This window comes from Benincasa hispida, chromosome 1 (genome assembly GCF_009727055.1).
Source record: "Benincasa hispida cultivar B227 chromosome 1, ASM972705v1, whole genome shotgun sequence".
NCBI lineage: Eukaryota > Viridiplantae > Streptophyta > Magnoliopsida > Cucurbitales > Cucurbitaceae > Benincasa > Benincasa hispida.
Window position 1 is genome coordinate 65,725,874 of NC_052349.1, and position 26,526 is coordinate 65,752,399.

General features: G+C 34.9%; 1 protein-coding gene across 1 annotated transcript; it reads left to right on the top strand.

Annotated features, from left to right (window-relative positions):
- The first annotated feature begins 19,817 nt into the window (after nt 1-19,817).
- Nucleotides 19,818-22,640, top strand: LOC120080643 (stemmadenine O-acetyltransferase-like). Its single transcript, XM_039035643.1, has 2 exons — nt 19,818-20,769; nt 21,819-22,640. Exons 1-2 carry the CDS (start codon nt 19,890-19,892, stop codon nt 22,376-22,378), a joined length of 1,440 nt encoding a protein of 479 aa, XP_038891571.1. The 5' UTR covers nt 19,818-19,889; the 3' UTR covers nt 22,379-22,640.
- Nucleotides 22,641-26,526: the final 3,886 nt, after the last annotated feature.

A 26,526-nucleotide genomic window follows, 5' to 3' on the forward strand; every position in this document is an offset into this window, starting at 1 on the left:
AGCGACTTGGTCAAACGAAGGGGTTGATGGTGAAGCAGAGTGTTGAGAAGCTTGGTTGAAAGAACTGAAAATTCGTTAGGTTTCTAGGGAAGAAGAAAGCTTTGTATGCTGGGCGCTAGGGTTTTCAGTTTGCAAAATAAGGTAAAAAGTTCACAGACAGGGAAGGGTTCCTATTTATAGGTTGGGCCGTAGTGAGCCCAACGCGGTTTTCGTGGTGATAGGTCTCGAGACACTCAAAAGACCCATTGCTCGAACTTCCCTCATTTATGAAATTTCAGAAAAATGTCCTTTCGTCTGCAGAATCATCATTTTTTTGGGATACGAAACAATTGGACTCCTCAAATGACAAAAAGAATTCTCTTTAATGTTTTATTCGAATGGATGCAAGGTAAAGATTAACGCAATGTGTTCGCCAACGCAACTGCATCTTTGCAGAGGACGAGAAACAACACATGCATCCCCGCAGCACACCCTTTAACGTAACACATTTCTGGACGATCGGACTCACAGTATTGCTACCAGCGCAACACTACCTCAACATAGTGCATTTAGGCAAAGACGGGCAAAGGACATATACATGCACAACACACCCCTCGGTTTCAATGCATTTGAGTTGGATGAACGCAAAGCGTATCTTGCTTGGTTCAAGATGCATCCACTATCATCTTGCATACTAGATGTTGATTGTTTCATTTTATTTTATATATATATATTTTTTCATCAACGCAAGTTGCAATGACTTGCGGCAATAAATTTCTCTTTATTTCTCAATCATTCACTAATTAAGGACTAATGAATTAATAAGAGAATTAAAGGCGGTACAGAAATAAATGCAAGGAAAATAAATGAAGAATAAATTCATAAAGTCAAGAAACAAATTAAATGACGAAGTAAAGACAAAATTCAGGAATTCAATAAGATAGGAAGTTAAAGAAAACATTAAACATAGATGTGAGATATGGACCGGAAGATGCGTTTCTTTGAGTGAGCGCAATCCACATCCCTGCAGGTGGTCCGGCTTGCCTGCCCAATGTCCTAGGGACATTGCTTCTTTCCATTGGATCACGAGGCTTCTGAGTCCCTGGGCAACATTCCTGGTGCTCTATTTCTGTGCTCAAATGCCAGGTGGCCCACTTGGATCTCCAAGTTTCGAATTGAAAACGCTTGCATTTGCATTACTGCGTCATTTTTGTCCATATATTGTTTATGTAGAGTCTCCAATGAGCTTTCAGAGGTGTTTGAAGTTGAGGGTTGTTGATTATGCGATTGCCTTGGTTGTCCCTGGTTCAAGTTATGGTGAAAAGGAGGATTTCCTTGACTGCCACTCTGATGGTTGATTGGCCCCCCTTGGTTAAGATTGCCTCCCCAACCGAAGTGAGGATGGCTCCTCCAGCCAGGATTGTAGGTGTTGCTAAAGAGGTTATTTTGGATGGCGTATACTTGCTGAAGATTCGATGGGCACATTTCTGCTACATGAGCCCCTCCACAATTAACGCAACTTATTGCGGCTACTTGAGCCGGTGAAGTAGGTTGCACTGATTGTTGGGAGATGGCTCCTAGATTGATTGCCATCGTTTGAAGGATGGAGGTCACCGTGGCCATCTGAGCAGCCAATGTGGTCATTGTCTTCGCAAGGACAATGGTAGTTTCATTTTTTCTTCATTCGGTGCCTCGGCCTCCACAGCCATCATCAATCCAGTCATCCATTTTTCGCGATATGCTGTCAAGGATGACCTTGGCCTCTGTATACGTTTTTTCCATAAAACTTCCTGCCGCGGAGGCGTCAGCAACAACCTGCGTTGATCTATTCAGGCCGTTATAAAAGGTCTCCATCAAAATGTAATCGGGTATCCGGATATGCGGGCAATTTTTTACCAATCTTCTAAATCGCACCCAGGCGGTGCACAGGGTCTCATTCTCCATTTGTTCAAAGTTCAGCACGTCCTTTCATTGCCATGCATTGATAGTCGGCGGGAAGAACTTTTTCATGAATCGCTCCACTAGTTGATCCCATGATGTGATCTCGTTCGGCTCCAGTGAGTGAGCCCATCTCTTGGCTTCGTCCCTCAAGGTGTAAGGGAACAAATATAGTCTAGTACTCTCTGGGTAACACTAGGTAGTGAAAAGTTGCCGCACATTTCGACAAAGCTGGTCAAGTGGGCATGCGGGTCTTCACCTTGCAGACCCTCAAATTGCCCTGCATTTTGGATCATTTGTAGCATGACTGACTTTATTTTGAACCTTGCGTTCTCCTCAACAATAGGTCTCAAAATCCCAAGCGAAAAATCATACAAGTTGAGTGCCACATAATTCCTCATCGGGATGTTTCGACCAGCAGCCAAGAAAGTAGGATCCTGCGCTGGTCGTACAACCCCTTGATTTACTATGGGAACCACATTGTCGTTATTATCTACCATGCTCACTGCATTCTTTCGTCTTATCTGATTTTGACGTGCCCGTGTGCGAAAGGTATGCTCGATCTTAGGGTCAACTTCGAATTCTGGTTCAGCACCAGTACTCATAAACTGTCAAGGTGCTCTCCGCTTGAATAACCAATACAACGATATTTGTCCTGCAAAACACCACAAACATACCCAAACAATAAACCATTAACCAATCTCCGACAACGACGCCATAAACTTGTAACGCAAATTTTAGTTATACAAATATGGATATGAATGAATGAACAAGTCCATGCGATACTACTTCTAGATATGCGTTAATAATGAATGTTCTTGTAGTATGTTGTGCGTTGTCACAAGTTTCCTTGCGTTGAAACCAAGTATAATTCCACCGCAAGTTTCTCGTTGTGATCCGAGGTCGAACACAGGGACTATTTGAGGTTATTGCGTTATGTTTGTGATACATGCGACTAGGGGTTTTTATTTTATAAAAGGATTTTGTGTACAGGTAATTAAACATGCGATAAAGTAAAGTAAACGGTAAAGATGCGACAATAAAATAAATTGCGATAAAATAAACCTAAGCTAATATGATACAAGATACCAAGGTTGAGGCTGACTGTAAAGATTATACAAAGATAGTGTTATGCGGTGGCAAGTCTTATGCGTGAAACAGAAAGAGAAAAGATAATTAATACAAATAGTGCAAGTTCCTTAATTACGTTAAAGATACAAGTACGGTTCCGCTTTTCCCTTGGCGTACACCTCTCGGTGATCGGTCGCATTCCCACATCTCTGTGGTGAAACAGGGACAAACGTAATAAGTGCAAGGTTGCTTCCATCTCTGGAAGTGCTTCTTGCTTTAGTTAACGTATTCGTCTAACCTTCTCTCGATAGATCAGAATGGCATCTTCACTTCTGCTCTCACATGTGAAGATGTCGTCTAGCATGCCTTAGCTAAATGCATTTATCTCTTTATCACAGATTTAGTTACTTGTTTAATTCATATTAATTACTAAGGGATTAAGAAAACATCATGGAGAAAACGATTAATAGAGGAACGAAAATAGACAGAGAAGTGGAAATGGAAATGATCGAGACATTCAATAAAACTATTTAACATCTGATACATGATTTGTGAATGAAAAGATTAAAAGAATGAAATACAATTGATGAAATAGAGTTAGAAACAAATACAAATAAGCGCCAACATCTTAATGCTGATCTGGATGGAGATTTTCTTGTCGATGTGGATGGATCTTGTGGAAGGATGAGCTTCCCTCTTAGGCTTGCTCAACCTGAAGCATGGATCTAAGCACAGAGCTTCATGGCGGGGGTTTGGTAGAATTGCACTGGTGCAAAATCCTAAGAAACTGGAACGTTGTTAAAAAGTATGTCTATTTATAGGCTATCCTAAAAAGACAAAAGGTGGTTATTTTTATGATCCTTATGAAGATAAAGTATTTATATCGACAAATGCAACTTTCCTAGAGGAATACCACATCAAGAATCACCAACCTCGCAGTCGGCTAGTAATAAATGAAATGACTGGAGAAACAATAAATTCATCAACAAGAGTTGTAGATGGCGCAGGTCGATCAACAAGAGTTGTTGATGAAACTGGTACTCCACGTCCTTCTCAAGAGTTGAGAGTGCCTCAACGTAGTGGGAGGGTTTTGCAACAGCCTTACTGATACATGGGTTTAATTGAAACTCAAGTCAACATATCCGATGATGGCTTAGAGGATCCATTAACTTTCAAACAAGAAATAAAGATGTGGATAAAGAGCAGTGGGTTAAAGCAATGGATCTTGAAATGGAGTCAATGTACTTCATTCAGTCTAGGATCTTGTAGATCAACCAGAAGGGGTAAAACCCATCAATTGTAAGTGGATATACAAGAGAAAACGAGACCAATCTGGAAAGGTACAGACCTAAAAATTTAGGATTGTGGCAAAAGGGTTTACCCAAAGAGATGAGGTGGTCTATGAAGAAACTTTCTCTCTGATTTCCATGATAAAGTCTATTAGAATACTCTTGTCTATAGTGATGCACCGAATATTTGTCACCGAAAAGTTGAGAGCTACAGTATGTCGTTAACAGCTTGTCAACTTAATTCGGAATCGACCGTCATCAGCTTTCTGTCCCAACGTGATTTATTAAGCTTTCACCCAGATGCGCCCACCTTGATGCGTCGGCTCTATACGGCCACCTTCTTGAGTAGATTTTCACGAACAAAAAAATTCGCATAGCCTTGCGGTCGCAATCTCTTATGCGCTCAGACACTAATTTTCTTGGATCGCAATTTCGCCTTGCGTCAACGCATTTTCCTTCATAAAATACATAAGTTAGCTATTTTAATGCGATGGACGCATGCGATCGTAATGTTGTAAACTTAACGCTTTTGGACGCAATATTATATATTTTTACTGCTGCAATCCATCATTATTTTATAACTTTGCACTGTAATTACGTGCATTGCTGGTCGTTATCACATAGCTGCATTTTGTTATATTGAAATCTGATAAATGGATGTCAAGATAGCCTTCCTAAATGGCTACCTTGAGAAGAGTATCTATACGTCTTAACCAGAAGGATTTATTGAATGGGGTCAAGAGCAAAAGGTTTGCACGCTTAATAGACCCATTTATGGATTGAAACAAACATCTCGATCCTGGAATATAGGATTTAACATTGCAATCAATCTTATCACTTTGACCAAAATGTTGACGAACCTTGTGTTTAGAAGAAAATCGTTAACAAAATTGTCGCTTTTTTAGTTCTATATGTTGATAATATTCTACTCATAGGAAATGAAGTAGAATTTCTGGCTGATGTCAAGAGATGGCTTGCTACGCAATTCCAAATGAAAGATTTGGGTGAAGCGCATATGTTCTTGGGATCCAAATAATTCAAAACCGAAAGAACAAAACTTTTGCATTATCTCAGGCATCTTATATGGACAAGATATTGTCGTCTAGATATAAAATGCAAAATTCCAAGAAAGGAATGTTGCCTTTTAGACATGGAATTCATCTGTCTAAGGAACAAAGTCCTAAGACACCTCAAGATGTTGAAGTTAAGAAACGAATTCCATATGCATCCGCAGTAGGGAGCTTAATGTATACCATGTTGTGTACTCGTCTCGAAATATGCTATGCAGTCGGAATAGTCACCAGATTTCAATCCAATCTAGGATATAATCATTGGACTGCCATTAAGAACATCCTCAAGTATCTTCGGAGAACGAGGAATTCTATGCTCGTGTATGGTGCTAAGGATCTGATCCTCAATGGATACACTGATTCTGACTTTCAGATCGATATTGATTTAAGGAAATCAACTTTAGGATTAGTATTAACTCTGAATAGAGGAGTAGTAGTGTGGAGGAGTTTCAAGAAAAGTTGTATTGCTGACTCCACAGTGGAAGTTGAGTATGTAGCTGCAAGTGAAGCAGGAAAAGAAACAGTATGGCTTAGAAAGTTTCTTGTGATAATAGTAGAGCAATTGCAAACTCAAAGGAACCTCGAAGCCATAAATGTGGAAAGTACATCGAGCGAAAGTACCATCTCATCAGAGAGATTATACACAGAGAAGATGTGATCGTCACGTAGATAGCCTCACAAGACAATTTAGCTGATTGTTTTACGAAGGCCTTCACGAGTAAAGTATTTGAGGGTCACCTAATAGGACTAGGTCTACAAGATACTTACAACTAGGGCAAGTGGGAGAAATCATGGGTATATGATGCCCTAGTTTATTGTATTTATTCTTTTATAGTTATTCTCTCATTGTAAATCAACATTGTATATATTTGTACATATTTATCTATTGGAGTTTTAGTCCAAGTGGGAATATTGTTGGGTTGTATGTCCTAAAACTCGCAGTTTGTAAAGTTAAACATATTCTATTATCAATAAAGATGTTATTCAACATTACTTCAATAAAGTTGTTACTGAATCTATAAATTGCATTTATAAAGTCTAAATTCAATAAACTAAGATCCATGGCTATTTGATAAAGGGCAAAAATGCACGTTATTACAGCGCAAAGTTATAAAACAATATAGGATTGCGATGATAAAAATATACAATATTGCGTCCAAAAGCATTAAGTTCACAACACTGCGATCGCATGCGTCCATTGCATTAAAATAGCTAACTTACATATTTTTGTGCAAAAAATGCATTGAAGCAAGGCAGAAATGCGATCCAAAGAAATTAACGTCCAAGCGCATTAAGAGATTGCGTTGACGCAAGGTTATTCAATCATTTGCGCTCGCGAATATTTGCTCGAGAAGGTGGCCGCATAGAGCCAGCGCATCATGGTGGGCACATCTGGGTGAAAAGTGTAATAAATCATGATGGGACAGAAAGTTGACGACGGTCGATTCTGAATTAAGTTGACAAGCTGTTAACGACCTACTGTAGTAAGTACACTCAACTTTTCAGTGTCAAATATTCGTTGCATTAGACAGAGAATTAATGTCATCCCATCAGTGCAATCATAAGAGAGAAGAAGCCTTTCACCCCGAAGCTCTATAAATACCGGAGGCCACCTTCAGTAAAGGAGTTCGTTCAGTTTAGAGAATTTTTCCTATAGATAGAAGTAGCCTTGTTCATAATTTTCTTTTACTTAGAAGGCAAAAGTGAGTAAAGGGAGATTATACTGAGAGATCGTTTCGATGAACTTGGAAGAGTGCCGGGAAGCATCGAAACTAGAGAGAGGGTCGACTCTTGCGGAAGCAAGAACATCTTTTGAGCAGAATAGAGATAATAGTGTAAAAACCTTGAGAAGCAAGGAATTGTTACCAGACTCTCTACCCTTATTTTCTATTGTCATTTTGCACTCTGAACTTATTTATAGAAATGGAAAGTGCATCTTTATATCTATTCACTCTCTGTACATTACGCAGGAGTAACTAAATCTGTCGAATGGGTTGAGAAGCACTTAGCTAGCATAACCTGGGATCTTCATTCTATGCGATTATCTTGTATTATGTATATGTCATTCGTTCATTAGAGATACTCGAGAGAGTAGTCTAAGGATAGATTCTAGGCTTAGAAAAGTCGGATTAGAATCTAGGCTCGGGAGAGTCAGATTAGAAATGCATAATCAAGAGATAGAAGCTTAAGAATAAGTTCTTTTTGCTATCAACGCATCGCATGCACCCTAGAGATAGGTTATGATTGTATGCGGTCTCCTTGTCCTTGTGTGCATCTTGCATCATCGCATAGGCAAAAAGTAGAGACTTAGGAATAAGCTCTATAGACATTATCGCATTCATCTCATGTGTCCTAAAATTAGAAGTCATTGCATTTGCATTGGAAAATGAGTACAGTCGCATGAATGTAGCATGATCGCATAGCTTGAACGCTTTCTCAGGAAACGCTAGCTAAGGACCTTCTCAACCAGTTCCTCCGCATACTCAGTGTATCTGTCACATAATTACTCTTCTCTTAAATCCGTAGCATACTTTTTATACTGTAAACAACAAACCCACCAACTCTTTGATTTATTTGTTACCGCAAATAGATCTAAAAATTACCACCGCATATTATTTTCCTTAGTCCATGAGTTCAACCCTAGGCTTACCAAGCAACTCAGTAGGATTTATACTTGGATGTTACTGAGAAAACTTGCTTGCTTAATGCATTTTCTACCAACGCAATCCTTACCATTATTTCATCGTATAAAACAACACATCACTATTATATGAATACTTAAACTTTGTGTGTAGACATAACGATGGATCAAGTTCGAGTAAATAGCCAAAATGGTCTATAGTATATGAATAAGGTTGGGTACCTTATTCTGGTAACACTTCAACCCTAACGCTTGTCGATAGAATGGGTAGCGTTATAATGCTCTCTATCAATGTTGGAACGCTACGATCTTTGCTCAACGGAGAACGAAGCATGCGCGCGAGAGATCGTTAGGCCTAGCATTGGACTTCCAGCTTGATGCTCCCCTTCAGGCACATTAGCATTGCACTGCTATTTCTAGTATTGCGACGTCGTCCTGATTTTTCCTATAAATAATCCTCTTCGATTTTAGGTCGGATCATGCTGAAAATTGTATTGTTCTTCAATGGAGGCTAAAGATAGGCCTCGACTTCTTCCTTTTTCTTTATGTTTTCAATATCCTTAGGTTAGTTTTATTTTATTTTCGGATTATAGACGTGTGCTAGACATATCTTGTTGGTTTGTCTATGAATTGATGAGGTAATTCTTTCGTTTAGTTCTTGGATCGAGCATTCTTTTGATTTGATAAGTTTTCTATCCAATCTTGCATTTTAAATTAGAATTTTGTTTTGCTCTGAATCTTGCATGATTTAGATTTTCTTTTGTGTGCTGGATTGATGCCCCTATCATGAATGCATATCTTAGCTAGTTAAATTCAGGCTCACACGTATCCTTTTAATCGTCCATGCTTTTCAATTTACCCTTGTAGCACTGAGTAGATAAGCATGCTTAGGTGTATAAGCTGATCTTGAATCTTTGCATCGCACGTTTAATTTGGATTTAATGAGTAAATTGATTATTTGAACATGGCTTTCCTAACACTTAATTAACATAGTTGAATCCTTGTTCTTAGTACATGTGTTTCTAGTTATTTATGGCCGCTAAGGACCCAATTGCATCTAGGAGCATGTCGGTTAGGTAGGACACGGTCTTTCCAGCTTTAATTACGAATTAAGATGCTCGATTGGTTTGGATTAATTGATTTTCGGCCTTTGTAGAGATTATTTAATTCGCATCGTGCATGCATCATCCAAATACATGATATTTTGGCAAAAAAACAATGATTTAATTTACATTGAATGGCTACTTGATCCGAGAACTAGATGAATCCATTACCGTTCCGTATATCCCTTGCAATTTATCTTTCCGACATGTTTCCAATATCAAAACCAAAACCAATACCCTGTTTTCATTGTTTTTCGACGGTCAAATCTAACCCAAAAGAAAATAATTCTTGCTTCTATATGGTAGTAGTAATAGGAGTAGTTCGATGATTTGACAAATTTTCTTTTGTTTCAGTTTGGAGTCGAATCAACGACATCGATTCTCGATCCGAACAATGGGTAACCAAGGTTCACAAGAAACTCACCAAAAATTTACCAAAATTGGTCTTAAATTTGATGGGCCACCTCAGTATCCTCCCAAACGAACCTTTACAAAGATGGACAACCCACCCAACTTCAAGTTCTTGAATTCGACCTTCAAAATTATTGGCAAATGAAATCTTGGCCCAAAACTTACACCAATATCAAGGGGCACTCCAAAACAACCAAAATGCCCAAAATCTTATCCCAAAAGACAGATCCGGTGACAGAAACAATCAACGGCGGCTAGGCAACGCTCGCAGGCATCCACGGAGGCGTCGACGGACGACTGGTATAGAGGACAGCACGACTAGAGTAGAAGCTACAACGTTGAGCAGGTTGGCGAACAGACCTAGCGTGTACGAGCGAAGGAGAGAACTAAACCGCAGCAGATCTGTGACGTCGGCGCGAAGAGACGCGGTGGCTTCAGACGAATCTGGTCGGCTGGCTCAACCGGTGACTGGGCTCGGGCGGAACGACTGGAGAAGAACCACGAGCGAATCGAGAGAGCGGCGCGAATGGTTGTGCGACGTGCGGACGAGCTTCGATCGGCGACGATGGATGATGCATGGTTGCCGACGAAGTCGGTGACAGCTAAGGCTGGAGGAGGGGCGGCTGAGGTCTGGACGAAGAAGAAGAAGTTTTTTTCTTTGGGGGGGGGAGGGGGGGGGGGGGGTCGCATGCAAAAAAGAGAGGGAGAGAGATATAATAAAGTTTTATTATATTTTTTCTTTACTTCTCTCACACATATATATTTCCTTTCTTTTTCTTCTTCAAAATCCTAATCTTTTTGGATTAAAAATAATCCAAATCTTTTGGTAAAGAATTTAAACCAATTATCTCAATTAATCCATTCAATTTGATTCCAAATATCTTCTCCAAATTTTAATTTCAACTTCATCCCAAATATCTTCTCTAAATTTTAATTTCAATTTATTCGAACTAAAACAAAATTGAGATAATGTGACATAAATCCCAAATTTTCCTTTAATCAAATCCAAATTCCAAATTTTTTTCTGAACAAATAATAAAATTGAATTATCCTTTTACAATAATTCAATTTAACTTCCAAAATTTAAAATATTCTTAAATCTTACAATATAATGAATTTAAATTACCTATAAACTTGAGACTTTACCATCTAAATGTTCCAATTTTAGTTCTCAACTTGCTTGGCGGAAATAATTTGTTGAGGAAGGATTGAGCCAATTCTTCCAAATTGGTTATGCTTCCTGGTGCAAGAGTTCCAGCCAATCTTTCGCCTTATCTCGCAAAGATAATGAAAATAATCTTAAACAAATAACGTCATTAGAAATCCCATTTAGTTTTACTGTTCCGCAAATCACTAGGAAATCAGGAATGTGTTTATGCGGATCCTCATTCGATGCGCCTCTAAGTGCTTCATTTCGTGCCATTTGAATCAAACCAAGCTTTAGTTCAAAATTGTTTGCATTAATCGAAATCTTAGCAATTCCAGGTTGTGACACATGAACAACCGACTGGAAATAATCACTAATAGTCCTTGCATTAACTTGTTCTCCACTTGTAGCAAATTCAATCTTCAAATTCCACCTGATTCTTCTCAATGTCCGGTCGATCTCTAGATCCAACGGGAAAGTGTCAACTCAATGATTTCTTCATATACACCAAATATTTCAAACAAAAAAGGAAAATAAAATAAAATACAATCCCAACTAAGACTAGCTTTGTTTTCATAGTATTAAAAAAAAAATAAAAAATCCTATCGCCAATCTCTGGCAACGACGCTAAAAACTTGACAACAGCATGCAAGGGTATGTATCGAAGTAATAAAATCCTAACTAGGGTATCTATTGGGATGTATGCTCTAAAACCTTGTAGTTATATGTTATTTGGATCAATGGTTGATCATTTTATATGCAATAATCCATTAAAGAAAAATCCAAGGTTCTTTCATGTAGTTTAAATATGTATGCGATTGACATACAGGTGGATCATATTTAAACAATAACCTAAATGGTCTGTAGTATATGGATAAGAATGAGTGTCTTATCATGGTAACACTACTAATATGACCTGCTTTGTAAATGTTACAATTTTTATAAAGTGTTACAAATGATATGGTCCTGATCATTCATGTGAAGACATGTGAGTGAGAGTATCCTATACAAAAAGTTTGTATGAGACCGGACCATGAAATGTTGAGTCTCTCTTTGTAATACCATTATTAGAAGAACATACATTTCACCAAGATGACCATAGGTGACTTGACCTTAATCTTGAGTGAGTTTTGAACTCCTACCTATGAGGACAATCCTTCAACTTGTGTGAGTGAGAGTGGCCAGATTCGCCGACTCAACCATTTTAGGGATTTGTCTGAATGGGGAGCTGTAAACTCAATTACACAAGATGGAATTCACTTCTTTCCTTTGTTAGAACAAGTAGATAAATTACTCCCTAAAGGGTTGATTTCGAGTCTTAACAATAAGGGCCCTAACCTTCTCACTTGCCAGAGAGGGGTCTAATTATAGTGAAACTATGAGAAATTGTTCATTAGAAAGGTCAATGATACTTAAATAAGTAGATATAATTAGAGGTAAAACGGTAATTTGACCAGCTGTACTTACGAACAATTTGTGAAGGGTTAACGTTGTTGATTGGTTATATATAATAGACAAAGAAATATATCTACAGTACGAAGAGTGTAGTTGTCTGTCTTTAGTGGAGTGACCGACAGTTAATGAATGTTGATTAATTTGATTAAAGAGTTTAATTAATTAATCTCGTATAATTGGAGCTTCAATTTGTAGGTTCATAAGGTCCCCTTATTAGCTCAATAAGGATTAAAGAGAATCAAATTAATTTTTGTTTAATTTGAATTGTTCAAATTAATTAAAGGGAATTAATTGTATAAGATACAATTACTATAAACATATATTGATACATTATAAAATGCAATGTATGTTAATACATTATATGAAAGAGATAAATATTTGAATATGATTAAGTTATTTATTATATGAACGAGATTCATATAAAAACTATATGTTAAAACTAATATGAATATGATTCATATTAAATCTATATAGTTTGATGAGAGAGATTGTTATTTGAATATGATTCAAATATTATTTTATGAATGTGATTCGTATAAAAGCTATAAGTTAAAATTAATATGAATCATATTCATATTAATACTATATTAATATGAGAGAATTACAAACGGTAGGTTATATTATATATGTTATAATAAACTATATGTTATATATTATATATTATATAAGATATAATATATGCTATTTAATTATACTAATGTCATATAATTAAATTTTGAAATTCAGATAAAGTATAACTCCTTAGGAGTTATTGAAGAAGTTATTAAAGGAGTTATTTTTTAACCTCATTTTGTCATTTAAATGATTGACAGAGGAGAAAAATAAATGAGTTGGTTTTTTACGTGAAATGAAGAAGCAGGAGAATGGTTCTCTCTGTAAGATCTCTTCCTCTGTAACATTCATCTACAAGATCTCTCTTCTTCTTTTCTTACCAAAGTCTATAGGCAAAGCCACCACCCTGCCTTTGGTTCTCTCCTTGAGAATACAAGGAAGACTTCCTTGGTGGTGTTCGAGAAGTAAAACGTTACCTACTGTGTTCGTGATGTTTAGGTTCGAAGGAGTTTCGTTCGTGATCATGACCACCGGAGAGAAAGCGAGAAGATGAGAACTTCAAAGGTAAGTTTATTTTCTTCACTTATTCCTCTCTGTATTCTTAGAAACACGTCTAAGGGTGAATGTGTTATCCTGAAAGCTTCCCTTATTACTTTGTTTAATTAAGTTTTGTAAAATGATTTCAAAGACAAGCGATCATACGCTTACGCTGTTCGGGAAATCGACTCCCTTGACTATCGTCCTAAGGGATTGGGTTTGAGAAATTTTTAGTTAGCTATCGATAAACTCAATTCAATTTTATTTGGACAATCGAAAAGAGAAGTTGGTTTTTAAAGCTTAATTAAACAAGAAAACAAGACTACAAATTCAATGAGATAATAGTTCAAGGTGTTGTTTAACTATGAAACTCGAATCACATATAAACATTTGGATCAATTGTTTAGATCGAATGAACCTAGAAGTCTACGATCATGGTATCCTTTTTCAAGCTCAACCTATTCTAGTATAATTACAACAAATTGAATTTCTTCCTCAATATTACAATGATGCCGCATTATTGTTCCTTCATTTTCAGCCCCTATTATCTTCTAATCATTCTCATACATTATCGATAACAGTTTAATTGCTCAATTCCAACCAAACCTCTATTTTTTAGGCAGAAAATCCCATCCAAAATGCATTCGTTCAATAATGGCCAGTCAAACAAATGGATTCATTTGGAGAAATTAAAATTAAACCATTAGACAATTGATTCAAGTGTCAAAGAACTAATTAATTGAATTCATAGCAAAGACAACACCCTAGAATTCAAAGATTTAGCTACTCATGTTCACAAAAAGTAGAGATCTAACATAGAAAATCATCATAGAGAATAAAGAAGAAAGATAGATAGGTAATGCAATCTCCCTTCACTGTCATTGTGTCACGAATGTGATCACTCGAACCTTCGATCTAGTAACTCGATTTCCTGAAATTAACTCAATAAACCACGTCAAATTACAAAAACTAGCAATATTAGCTTGAAATCGGAAGGTAAGAAAAGAACTTTTCAGGTGCTTTCCACAAGCATCCTTCTATCATAATTCGTAAGAATCATCCCCCTAGCCACATTATTGGCAATCTTAAAGAAAGGGTGACTACCCAAAAGAAAGATAAAGTTGATTACCAAGAGATGATCATTAATATTTTCTTCACTTTTCTTGTAGAGCCAAGAAATGTCAAAGAAGCTTTTGAGGATGAATGTCGGGTTAATACTATGCAAAAAGAGTTTGGACAATTTGTTCGAAATAATGTCTCGACTCTTGTTCCTAGGAAAAATTCAATTAATGTAATCGGCACAAAGTGGATATTGAAGAATAAGTCTGATGAAAATTGCAGAACAAAAAATAAAGCCAAATTAGTGACTCAGGGATGTACTCAAAATAAAAAGTGTGGATTTTGATGAAACCTTTGCTCCAGTTGCAAAGCTAGAGGCTATAAGACTTTTGCTAACTTTTTTTTTTTTTTTTTTTTTTTTTTTAAAATCCAAATTGTATCAAATGGATGTAAAGAGTGCATGCCTAAATGGATATCTGAATGAGGAAGTTTACACTGAATAACCCAAAGAATTTTCCTTCACATCCTGATTATGTGTTCAAACTCAAGAAGAACCTCTATGGACTCAAACAGATGCCTAGAGCTTGGTATGATCGATTGATTCAATTTTATATAAATAACGGTTACAATAGAGATGGTGTTGATAAGACCTTATTTGTGAAAAAATCTCAACAGAAGTTCGTGATTGCTTTTATATTGATGACATTGTGTTTGGGGAATGTCACAAGAGATGGTAGATCTCTTTGTGAAATAAATGTAGGAAGAATTCAAAATGAGCATGGTAGGAGAATTATCCTGCTTTCTAGGGTTCTAGATTAAACAACTTGATAAGGGAATTTTTATCTCTCAGAGTAAATATGCCAAGAATATTGTCAAGAAATTTGGTCTTGAAAAGACTAGTACCAAACAAACCTCTGTCCTCATTCATGTGAAACTTTCAAAAGATTCTGGTGGTACTTAAGTTAATGAGAGTCTGTATAGAAGTATTACTAGAAGTTTGCTATACTTAATAGCCAGCAATCCAGATATTGCATTTGTTGTTGATATTTGCTCTAGATATCAATCTTGTAAAAAAAAATAGCCACTTACTTTGCATTGAAAGAATAATTAAGTACATTAGTGGCACTAGTGATTATGGTTTGTTGTACACTTTTGATACAAGTTGGCTACTGTGATACTGACTAGGTCGGGAGATTTGAAGATAGGAAAAGTGTTGGGATTGGTGTCCTAATTCTCCTGGAAGTCTCGTAGTTTGTAAATACTCTGTAAACATATTGTTATTAATAAAATAAGTGTTATTTTATAAGAATTTACTCAATGCAATAAACTAAGATTCGAGGTTATTTTATATAATTTAAACATGTATGTGGAGACATACAAGTGGATCATGCCTTAAGTAATAACCTAAATGGTCTGTTTTATAAGGATAAAGGAAGGATACCTTATCCTGGTGACACTACGGATACGACACGCTTTGTAGATGTTACAAGTGGTGTAAAATGCTACAAATGGTCTGATCCTGATCATTCATGTGAAGACATGTGAGCGGGGGTATCCTATACAAAGAGTTTGTATAAGACCGGACCACGAAATGATTCGTCTCTTTATATAACGCCGTTCATAATTGAGACTTACATTTCACTAGGATGACCATAGGTGACATGACCTTAATCCTGAGTGAGTTGGGAACTCTTGCTCATGAGGGTGGTTCTTTGATTTGTATGGGTGAGAATGACTAGATTACTAACTCAACAAGGCTACCATTTTGGGGATACGTTTGATTGGGGAGCTGAAAACTCAGCTACACAAGACAGAATTCACTCATTCCCCGATTCAGAGGTAAGTAGATAAATTGCTCCCTTGAGGGTTGATTCTGAGTCTTGAACATAGTGGCCACATCCTCTCTTGGGAAGAGATGACTCAGTCATAGTAGAACTATGACTTATTATTCATTAGAGGAACCAGTGGTACTTAAAGAATTAAATGTAACTACAAGGGAAAAACAGTAAATTGGTCTAGCTATATTTACGAGCGATTTGTGAAGGGTCATCACACTGTTGATTGGTTATATGGATACAAAAATATATATCTGTAGGGCGAAGAGTGCAACTTTCAGTCTTTAGTGGAGTGACCAATAGTTAATGAATTGTGGATCACGTGATTAAAGAGTTTAGTCAGTTATTCACGTACCGTTGGAGCTTCAAACTACAAGTCCATAAGGTCCCCTTGGTAGCTCAATGGGTTCAAGTTGAGAATCATATTTTGGGTTAGTTAATTAATCTTTTTCTTTATTAATCAAATTGAGTGGGAGGTTATTGGCAGCATTATCGTAACTATGAGATAAAAGGAAAATGGTTTTCCAAGTCGTGGAGTTGATTCATTGTATTGTTTCACAAAAGAAAAGACTATCCAATAAAATATTTTTACTAAACAATAGCATCTCATAGCCTAAATGATTAAGAATTGAGTTATCGAGTTTACTATATGATAGTTACTCGTTACTACACGATCGAGTAGCAAGTCTATACGATAGGCTTCTTCTTACTATACGATCGAGTATCTAATCTATACGATAGACTTCTTCCTTCTCTCAATTACTCGATCATCTACCTCCTTCATTCCTCTATCCAAAGTCACACAGAGCCCACAACTCCTAGATTCTCACACTGAGAATACCAAGATAACTTTCGTGGTGGTGTTCTTGTTTCGTTCGAGGGTCGAGGATCGAGTTGTACTCGATAGTGATCGAGGATTCTTCAGTTCGTGCTCTTGGTTGTTCTGATCGTAGCGTTCGAGTTCGTGTTGTCTTGAACAAGTTACTGAATGTTCGAAAGATTTTTTCAAAGGTTTTTATATTCTATCCCTTGATTAATTAAAGAAGTATGCTTGTAATTTATTGTTTGTGCATAATCTGTTCTTTTAGAATATAATTGTTTGTGTTCTTTCTCAATAAAATTTGGAATGATCCGCTTTCGCTCACTGATTCTCTATTTAGAGTTCCTTGAAAAAGTACATTTCGAGGATGTTTTTTTCATAGGCAACATCTTGATTTCATGGTTTAGTAAGAAACATTGTGTTTCTCTATCAACAGTTGGAGTAGAACGCATTATAGCGGTAGTAGCTACATCCATTTGATATGGATGAAATAAATGTTGCAAGAGTATGATATCTCACAAGATATCATGACTCTTTTTTGTGACAACATGAGTGTAATCAATATATCTAGAAATCCTATTCAACACAACCGTACTAAACATAGTGAAATAAGACATCACTTTATTCCCGAGCTTATGGAGAGCAAACAGATTATGTTAGAGCATATCCACACAAAAAATCAAATAGTAGACATTTTTACAAAGGCTTTAGATACAACTCATTTTGATTTTTCTGAAAAGCGACCATTGCTGATAGAGTTGGCATTTGAATTAACTGGTGGGGTAAGGTCATCTTGGCCTAATAAGGGTCAGTTCCACTGCCATTCTAGGTACTAGATATGTTTTGTTTCATAGGATTAAGATCTTCAACTGGTGTCTTTCTTCTCACAAATCATGTCTTTTTGTTTCTCTCATTACATTTTTATATTAGATTGGGACTGGAGCTCTTTTCAACTATGAAAATTTTATACCTAATCAAATAAAGCGCCACATTCGATGTCAAGCCTTGAAATTACCTATCTACTATCATTGTTTAATTTGTGGAGTTTTGCTTGATCAAAAACTAGATTTCATTATTGCCGAGGAACCTATTAGTCCTGTTCCTGCTCTCATTTCAATTCATCCAAAACTTCTGCAAAATTATCATGTCCGAGATCTAGTTGCTCCTTCCTTTGCTATGTATGTTGATGGTTTCAGTCAATCTTTGATTGAATCTCCTTTTGGAAGTCGAATTTTGCATCATCTTTTAAAGGAATCCAAAGATATTGATGCTCAAATTCAAAGGCTCCAGGAGCGGAAAGCGACTGTAGAAGGGATGTTACAGACGATACATGTAACATTAGCCAGGTCTGCTGGGGCGTCATCCTCTCAACCATAGGACTAATTTTTTTTAAAGACAAAAAGGGGGAGACTTTGTGGTGATGGTGTTGTGTTGGAGATCAGAAGGAAAGCTGCTTGTTTGAGCTTGTTCTATTTTGGTTCTTTGTTTTAGATGAATCTAGTGTTAATTATATGGTGTTGGTTTTTTCGCGATTTTATATTATGTGTTTGGCTGACTAAATGACTTTGTTTCTTTCTCTTCTATTGAAAAGACTTTTGCATCTTCAATTGTTAATAATATCTCGATTTTATTTCTGACATTCATTATTTCAATGGTTGGTTGTTTCATACTTTTCCTTAAAATAATATCAACCAAAGTTGAATTTGTTGGATATTTGTTGATTGTCTCTATATTTTCTAAGAAGCTTCTCGCAGTTTTTGTAGTTGTCATAATTGATGTCTTAACATCTGCCTCAGACATGTCTACTTACTACACATTTTTTATTTTAGTTTCCTAATATGGAATTTATATGTAGAATATTTTTATTTCCTAAGTCTGGAAATCTCTGCAGAAATATATTAATCGATATTTTCCTTTTTATGGTGCATCTTATATTCTAAAAAAAGAAAAATATTTTCTAGACATTCTTTCCTTAATTAGCCTCGGTCTTTTTCAAGCAAATTCTGATCTTCTTTGAGGGTTGTCACATTTGTTGATTATTGGAAGAGTGTAATCCTTTGTGATCAAAATTGCATCATTGTGATTTGTCCTAGCAACTGATATGTTCTTGAAGGTCACTTTCTACATCGTGGGTTTTGTCGATCTTTGCCCACTTTATTCTGCTATAGTATCCTTTGGATAAATCATTCAAAGAATTTGAGGATAGTACTTATCTTAGGGGGAGCCTAAGGCATCATTGAAGAGAAAGGATTCTTGCTCTTAGGGAGAGTGTAGGATTTCAAACTCAAGAAAGATTTCTTCATCTTTCAAAGGACCTAAGATTTATTAGTGAATGGAGTTCATTGAGTTGCAAGGAAGATAATCAGGTAAGAGAAGTCTCACAAACTTTCGAAAGTCGAAGTGTTCAACACTAATATTAACACTTAGGGGGAGCTTGAGTTCTATTGAGAGGGAGTCTCACATCTAGGGGGAGCTTAGGTGACTTGTAACTTGGCTCTACGTGAGTCACTGTAGTAGTCAGGGTATTACAGATAAGTATTACGTTGTAATTTCTTAACTCTTCAATATTAGTGAATTATCTTTCTTTGACACTCTGTCCCTCAGACGTAAGTGGTTTATTGCCGAACTGGGTTATCAATTCCTGTGTTTTTACTTGTTTTCATGTCATTGGTATTAATTTGTTGTTTCAATGCTTGTCAGTACTTTCTGTTTAACATCATTATTTCGAGTGATGAGTCATCCTATTGTGTTTTTCAATGATGAAACAAATTATCTATTCAAGGCAATGTATACTTATTTCGTATTATCACTCTGTAGTTTGGTTATCTACATTCTCAAAAAACAAATGTCTCTATATGTAAACATTTTCGTACTGGTCTCATTTTCTCTTCTCTATATATACTTCAAAATATATGGGTGCTTAGCATCATCTATAGAGAGTGCAAAATTCCATAATTTGGAGGAGTCAAACAAAAGAACATTATGGAAGTAGTGCAAATTGTGTCAAGGGAAACAATCAAGCCAGCAGGAAATTGTAGAACAAAGTTGAAGAATGACCAAAAAACCTTCAAAGTTTCATTCATGGACATGCTGTCCCCTGAATGTTACATTCCCATCACTTTCTTCTACCCCATGAATGAAACTAATTGCCATTTCAACAAAGAAGAAACAACTTGTAGATTGAAACTTAGTCTCTCAAAAGCTTTGGCTCAGTTCCCAATTCTTGCTGCAAGAATCAAAGGCAACCTTATCCATTCCTATGATGGTGATGAGGATGAGGATGAGGATGAGGATGATATTATCATTGGTGCTCTCTTTGTAGACGCCAATATCCAAATCACCATGGCCGAATTTCTCAAATCCCCAAATCTCAATTTGCTTCCAAAATTCCTTCCTTTTCCTTTCCTTTCAAACCAACCATTAGAGAGAGCTATGCAAATTGGTGTTCAAGTAAATTTTTTTAGCTGTGGTGGGATTGGAATTGGCCTTTCTTTGTTGCATACACTTATAGATGCAACAACCATGAGTTGTTTCATTAAGTGTTGGGCTGCATTTAGTGAAGATGAAGGGATATTATTTGAGAAATTAGGGTGTGGTGGTGGTGATTATAGTGTAACTTGTTCACTATTCCCATATAGAGAAATTTCAGATGGGTTTCGTTTGATATCATCAGAAACTCCATTTGTAGTGGAGAAAGGAAAAAAAAGCACTACTAGAAGATTTTATTTTGATGGTAAGGCAATATCAAATCTAAAAGAGAAAGCTAAATCTACAAGGGCTCCTAATCCAACAACTGTTGAAGTTACAACTTGCTTCATATGGAAATATGCCATGAAAGCTGCCTCAAGATGTAAATCATTGGGTAAGATTTTGTTTGTGTTTAATCATATTTAACCTTCTGGGAATTTTGGGTTTATTTTTTCAAAAAAATTCTAAAATTGTTCTTCAAGAATATTCAAAAGCAAATATTCTTTTTCACCAAGTTCAAGCTTAACATTGATACAATTTGTCATACTCTCGTTTGATAACGATTTTTTTTTATTATTAAAAGTTATGCTTTTTTTCCAAAAAAAACATATGAATTCTTACTCCCATTCTAAAACCAAAAAAAAAAAGGTTTTTGTATTAAAACTATTTTTTTAATTTCTAAAATTTGATTAAATTTTCTAATATATAACAAAAACATAGCAACTTATGAGTGGGAGTAGATTTTATAGCTTTAATTTTCAAATTATAATAAAAAAAATCAAATTACTATCAAATGAGATTTAAAATTTTAAAAATTTACTAAAAACGTTCAGTGGAGTGATGTTTTATGCTTCTTCGTCCTCTTTTTTCAACTCATTTATCCATCTCTTTTCTTAATTTAAAAGGAAGATAAAAATATATTTGATAATCATTTTGTTTACTTTTCCTTTCTATTTATTATTAACTTTTTTTCCGTCTAATTCCAGACATGGATATAATTCTTTTCTTAAATAAAGAAAAAAATTATCAAATAAGTTGATAATTTTTTTTAATAATTTTATACGATTTCTTTACGAAAATTATTTCAAATGGTAAAACTATTGAAAATATTTACAAGATATAACAAAATTTTAGAATTATTAATAATAGACTAATAGACACTTATAGAAGTCTATTAGTGTCTATTAGCGTCTATTATTGATAGTTCTAAAATTTTGTTATATTTTGTAAATATTTTAGTTCATTTTTCTATATTTGAAAACAATTCATTTCTTTTCCATAGTTTTTTTTTTTAAAAAAAAAAAGAAAAAACAAACTATAAATAAATAAAAAAAGAATTCAACCAAATTATTGAAACAAAACAAACTATAAATAAATTGAATGGATAACATTTCGTACACATCTTTCCACACTAACGATAAGATCATATTGTGACATTAACAGATGTTAATAAAGAACGGCGAAGCTTTGCCAATTCAGAGTGGCAGTCAGTTTTGGTTCACATAGTGAACATGAGGAAAAGAATAAACCCACCACTCTCAGAAAACAACATTGGCAACATTTATTGGAGGAGTTGTGCATATTTCAAATCATTATCAAACAAAGACACTCATTTGACTGATCTACAAACCATACTCAGACAATCAATATCTGAGATCAACAATAAGAATTTCATCCAACAAGCAATAACATCCCAAACTACTCTTTTGAGTTCCTTACGACGATTACATCGACATTACGCGAAGTGTTCCGAGTCTTATTTGTTTACGAGTTGGCGTAACATGGGTTTCAATGAAGTGAATTTTGGATGGGGAAAGCCTGTGTGGGTTGCTGCTGGAGGAAATGTCTTTGACTCTATTACAAGAAACTTAGTTATTTTAATGGATACGATGGTGGGTAATGGACTTGAAGCATGGGTTGTGTTGGATGATGAGACGATGAACTTGTTGGAAAACGATTATGAGTTTCTTCAGTTTGCTTCACCAAACCCGAGCATTTGCTAGAGACGATATACGACTCTTTATATATCTCTACGATGATATGATTATTGTCTAATTTATCAATATTAGTTTGAATTTAAGAGAATTTAAGGGATGTTTGATAATGTTTATCTTTTAAGGAAAAAAAATTTATCTTTAATATTTATGCTTCAAACAAAATGTGACGTATGTTCAAGTCCATGTTATTGTAGTCATGAGGTTGATATATTTGGAAGCATAAAATATTGATATGAGCGGATATCCCTTGATTTTATTATTATTATTATTATTATTTTGCCATACTTTTACATCTCTCTATTGAACTAAACCATTTTGTGTGATTATATTTCTGTTTATTATAATTTGAAAAATAAAATAAGTTAAAATCCCATTTTCAATCTAATAATCTCATATTTGTTTCACATGGTTGGAATCTAAACCTTTCAAGAACTTATATATTTAAGTTGGTATAATGTGAACTATGATTGAAAGATATGTTCTAAAACCTTATTTAAAAAATAGTAGGAGAATAAGTAAGAGTTTGTTCACTAAAGAGAACTGTCTAAAACATTTGATTTATAATAGTATGAAAATAGCCTCTTGCAACTTGGAAAATGACTAATCAAAATAAAGTTTAGGAAAAGTCTAACCACATAATTTTTTAATCAAATCTTTTATCAATAATTGTACGAAAACACTCTTGTAACTACCGTTCCATTTTTTGTCATCACAAAAAAAAGCATATTTGAATGCGAGAACTACCTAGAAACTAACAAAATAAAAAACGTGCAAAAAACTTGCAAACAAGTTAATTAAGTCTTAGCATATATATGAAAATTTAGATAACTAGTATATACCACGAAACGAAATACACCCAGATAATAGTATATATTAAAAAATACAAGAAAAATACAAAAGAAAGAGTAAAAACTATGTGATAAAGAAAAAAGGGGAACAAAAGCTAAAAATTGACAACCAAGATAAAAGGGATTTTCAAAATTAGAAAAATAAGGGAAAATATTTACACAAAATATCAAAATTTAATCTTTTTTAATAGAAGACGATAGAGGCTTATAGAAGTCCATGTACTTATTAGTGATAGAAATGGATATAAACCTATCATTAATACTATGTGATAGATGCGGATAAAAATCTATAGTATTTATCAATAATTTTTTTTTTTACTATTTATGTAAATAGTTTGACATTTTTTCTATTTGTAAAAAAATAAAAAAAGAAAAGAAAAGAAAAGAAAAAATCTATAGTATTTATCAATGATTTTTTTTCCTATTTATGTAAATAGTTTGACATTTTTTTATTTGTAAATTTTTTTTTTTAAAAAAAGAGAAAATCTAAAACACTAAAATTTCATACAGTATATATGGTGAAATACAGATAAATTGGTGGAACTGAATAAAACAATATCCTACGATAAGTAATATATACGGGAACATATATACATCTAGATAAAGTTGTGAAAATAATGTGAAATACAACTAGATAAATTAGTATATATTGAAAAATATAAGAGAAAAGGTAAATATTATTAGGTTAAAAAAAATTGATAGCTAAATAGAGTATATATACGCTCAATTCGAGGCTAAAGAAAGAGGTGAAACTGGGAGATGTTTTTAAACTAAGTAGATATTAAAGACATAATTTGTAACAATCACAAGAATCGAAAGTTTTAACTAACTAACTATATATATTGTGCAGTATTATGAAGGATTAACATCTAATGGACGATGAACAAAATGAACATATAATGCGTATATGTACATGTGAATATGTTGCTTAAATCTCAAACCTGCAACATGTTGAACAACTATTTTTGAGAACAAATTGTTCCTGTTTTGAAATTGTAACGTTTACTAGGATTAACATCTAATATGTGTAATATTAACAAGGATTAACCTATGATATGCGGTACAAACTTTTGGAAATGACTTTTGAGCTTAGGCTCATAGCAAAAGTTAAAAAGAAATGGGAGAATGTTGTCCCACATTGGAAAATTAAATAATGCCTAAAAGGTATAGATACTAAGACAGGCTATGGGTGATTTAAAAATGTAGTGGTTGTGGAAGTGTAATCTTTTCATCACTTGGGCATGTCGTCGCTAGTTAAAAGTTGATTTTGGCTAATTGCACTTGCTTGTAAAAGAAATAACTTTCTATTAATTATCCATTTAATTTTTTATAATTGATTTTATTTAAAAATTTATTCTGTAATCCATCCATCTGTATTATGATTTTCAATCTTTTCTTTGTCTGTTATGAGCATTTTTGTTTCTTGATTGGAAGTTATGTTAACCTTAGAGAGCAAACGACAGTAGCGATTGACACTGAAGTCACATCGAAATTGCTTTCAGACAGTGGCTATTCCATGCGCAACAACTTTTTGACATTCACATCTAGTTTGAATGAAATTTCAATATTTATTATCTAAGATGTCGATCAAGAATGGTAAGGTCCTCCTTGATCTGTCCAAACTCGAACCACTTGATGGAGCAAATTACAGCCACTGGTTCCAGACGCTGCTGATCTTCTTTAAACAACTAGAGATCGGTTACATCCTTACATAGAAGGTCCTGCTGCTACCAAAAAGTTGCCTATTGTTAATGACCCAAAATCCTCTAGTGAAGCTGTTGTTGTTTCTGACAAACCGAAATAATCATCTGAGGTGGATCGCAACAACTACGAGGAATACAACAAGACTATTTATGGCCATCTGCTCAACCATATGACAAATTTGATGTTTGATCCGTTCGTGGTCCAAAAGTCAGCAAAGGTAATTTGGAATACGTTGAAGTCCCAGTATGGAGGAGACAATATAGGCCGTAAGAAGTACTTTGTCAGAAAATGGCTACAATTTTAAATGACAAACAAGAAACCAGTAGTGGAGTAGATTCATGATATAAAAATTTGGTGGCCAACGTTCTGTCCAAAGGTATGAAGATGTGTAAGATTCTCCAAACAAATATATTACTTGAGAAACTTTTCACATCCTGGAACGACTACAGAAATTGTGGGATTGATGCCCTAAATCTCGTAGGGCCTTATAATTTGTAATTATATTGTATAAACATTTTATTTATCCAATAAAATATGTGATGTTTTATTTGACATTCAATTGCATTAATCCACAAACCAATAAACTAATATCGAAGGTTATCTTGTAACTTAAACATATATATAGAGACATACGAGTGAATCATGTTTTAGTGATAACTTAAATGGTCAGTAGTAGATGGATAAGGCTGGATACCTTATCCTGGTGAAACTACGAATACGACCCGCTTTTTAGATGTTACAATTGTTGTAAAGTGCTACAAGTGATCTGATCATGATCATACATGTGAAGACATGTGAGCGGGGACATTCTATACAAAGGAGTTTGTATAAGATTGGACCACGAAATGACTAGTCCCATTATATAACGTCGTTCATAATAGACTTATACTTCACCAGGATGACAATAGGTAACATGACATGACTCCTGAGTGAGTTGTGAACTCTTGCCTATGAAGGCGGTCCTTTGATCTGTATGGGTGATAGTGGCCAAATCGCCGACTCAATAAGCCAACCATTTTGAGGACTCGTGTGACCGCCTTCTACGAATGCGTTTAAGGGTCTCTTTCTAAAGCTTCCATGGTGGTACGACATGAATGTGCACAATCTATATTGCGAAATCAAGAAAAACTCTAGGAGTAAAATCTGCTAGGGGTCTCAATCAACATTATTGAAAGTTCAGGAGGTAACTCACTTTCTCTAATATGTTGTTGCCTTACTTCACTATGCATCAATTCAAATCGTTAGATATCGGTGTCTAAGTTTGATCTCCTAACAAGACATAATATCTTTGATTAATTTTTTTAATTTTAATTTTGCTATAATAGTCATTGTGGAGGATTATTGGAAATGACTTGTGGGCTAAAGTTAAAAGGAAATGAGAGAACGTAGTCCCACATTGGAGAATTAAGCAATACCTAAATGGTATAAATACCAAAGTATGTTAGAGGTGATTCCAAAGTGTGGTGGTAGTGAAGATATAACTCTTACAATACACGTGCGTCGCTGTTGCCATCTGTCCGTTCTAGTAATCGTACTTACGTGAAAAAGAAATAATTTTTTATTATTTATTCATTTAATTTTTAAACCAATTTTAATAAAAAA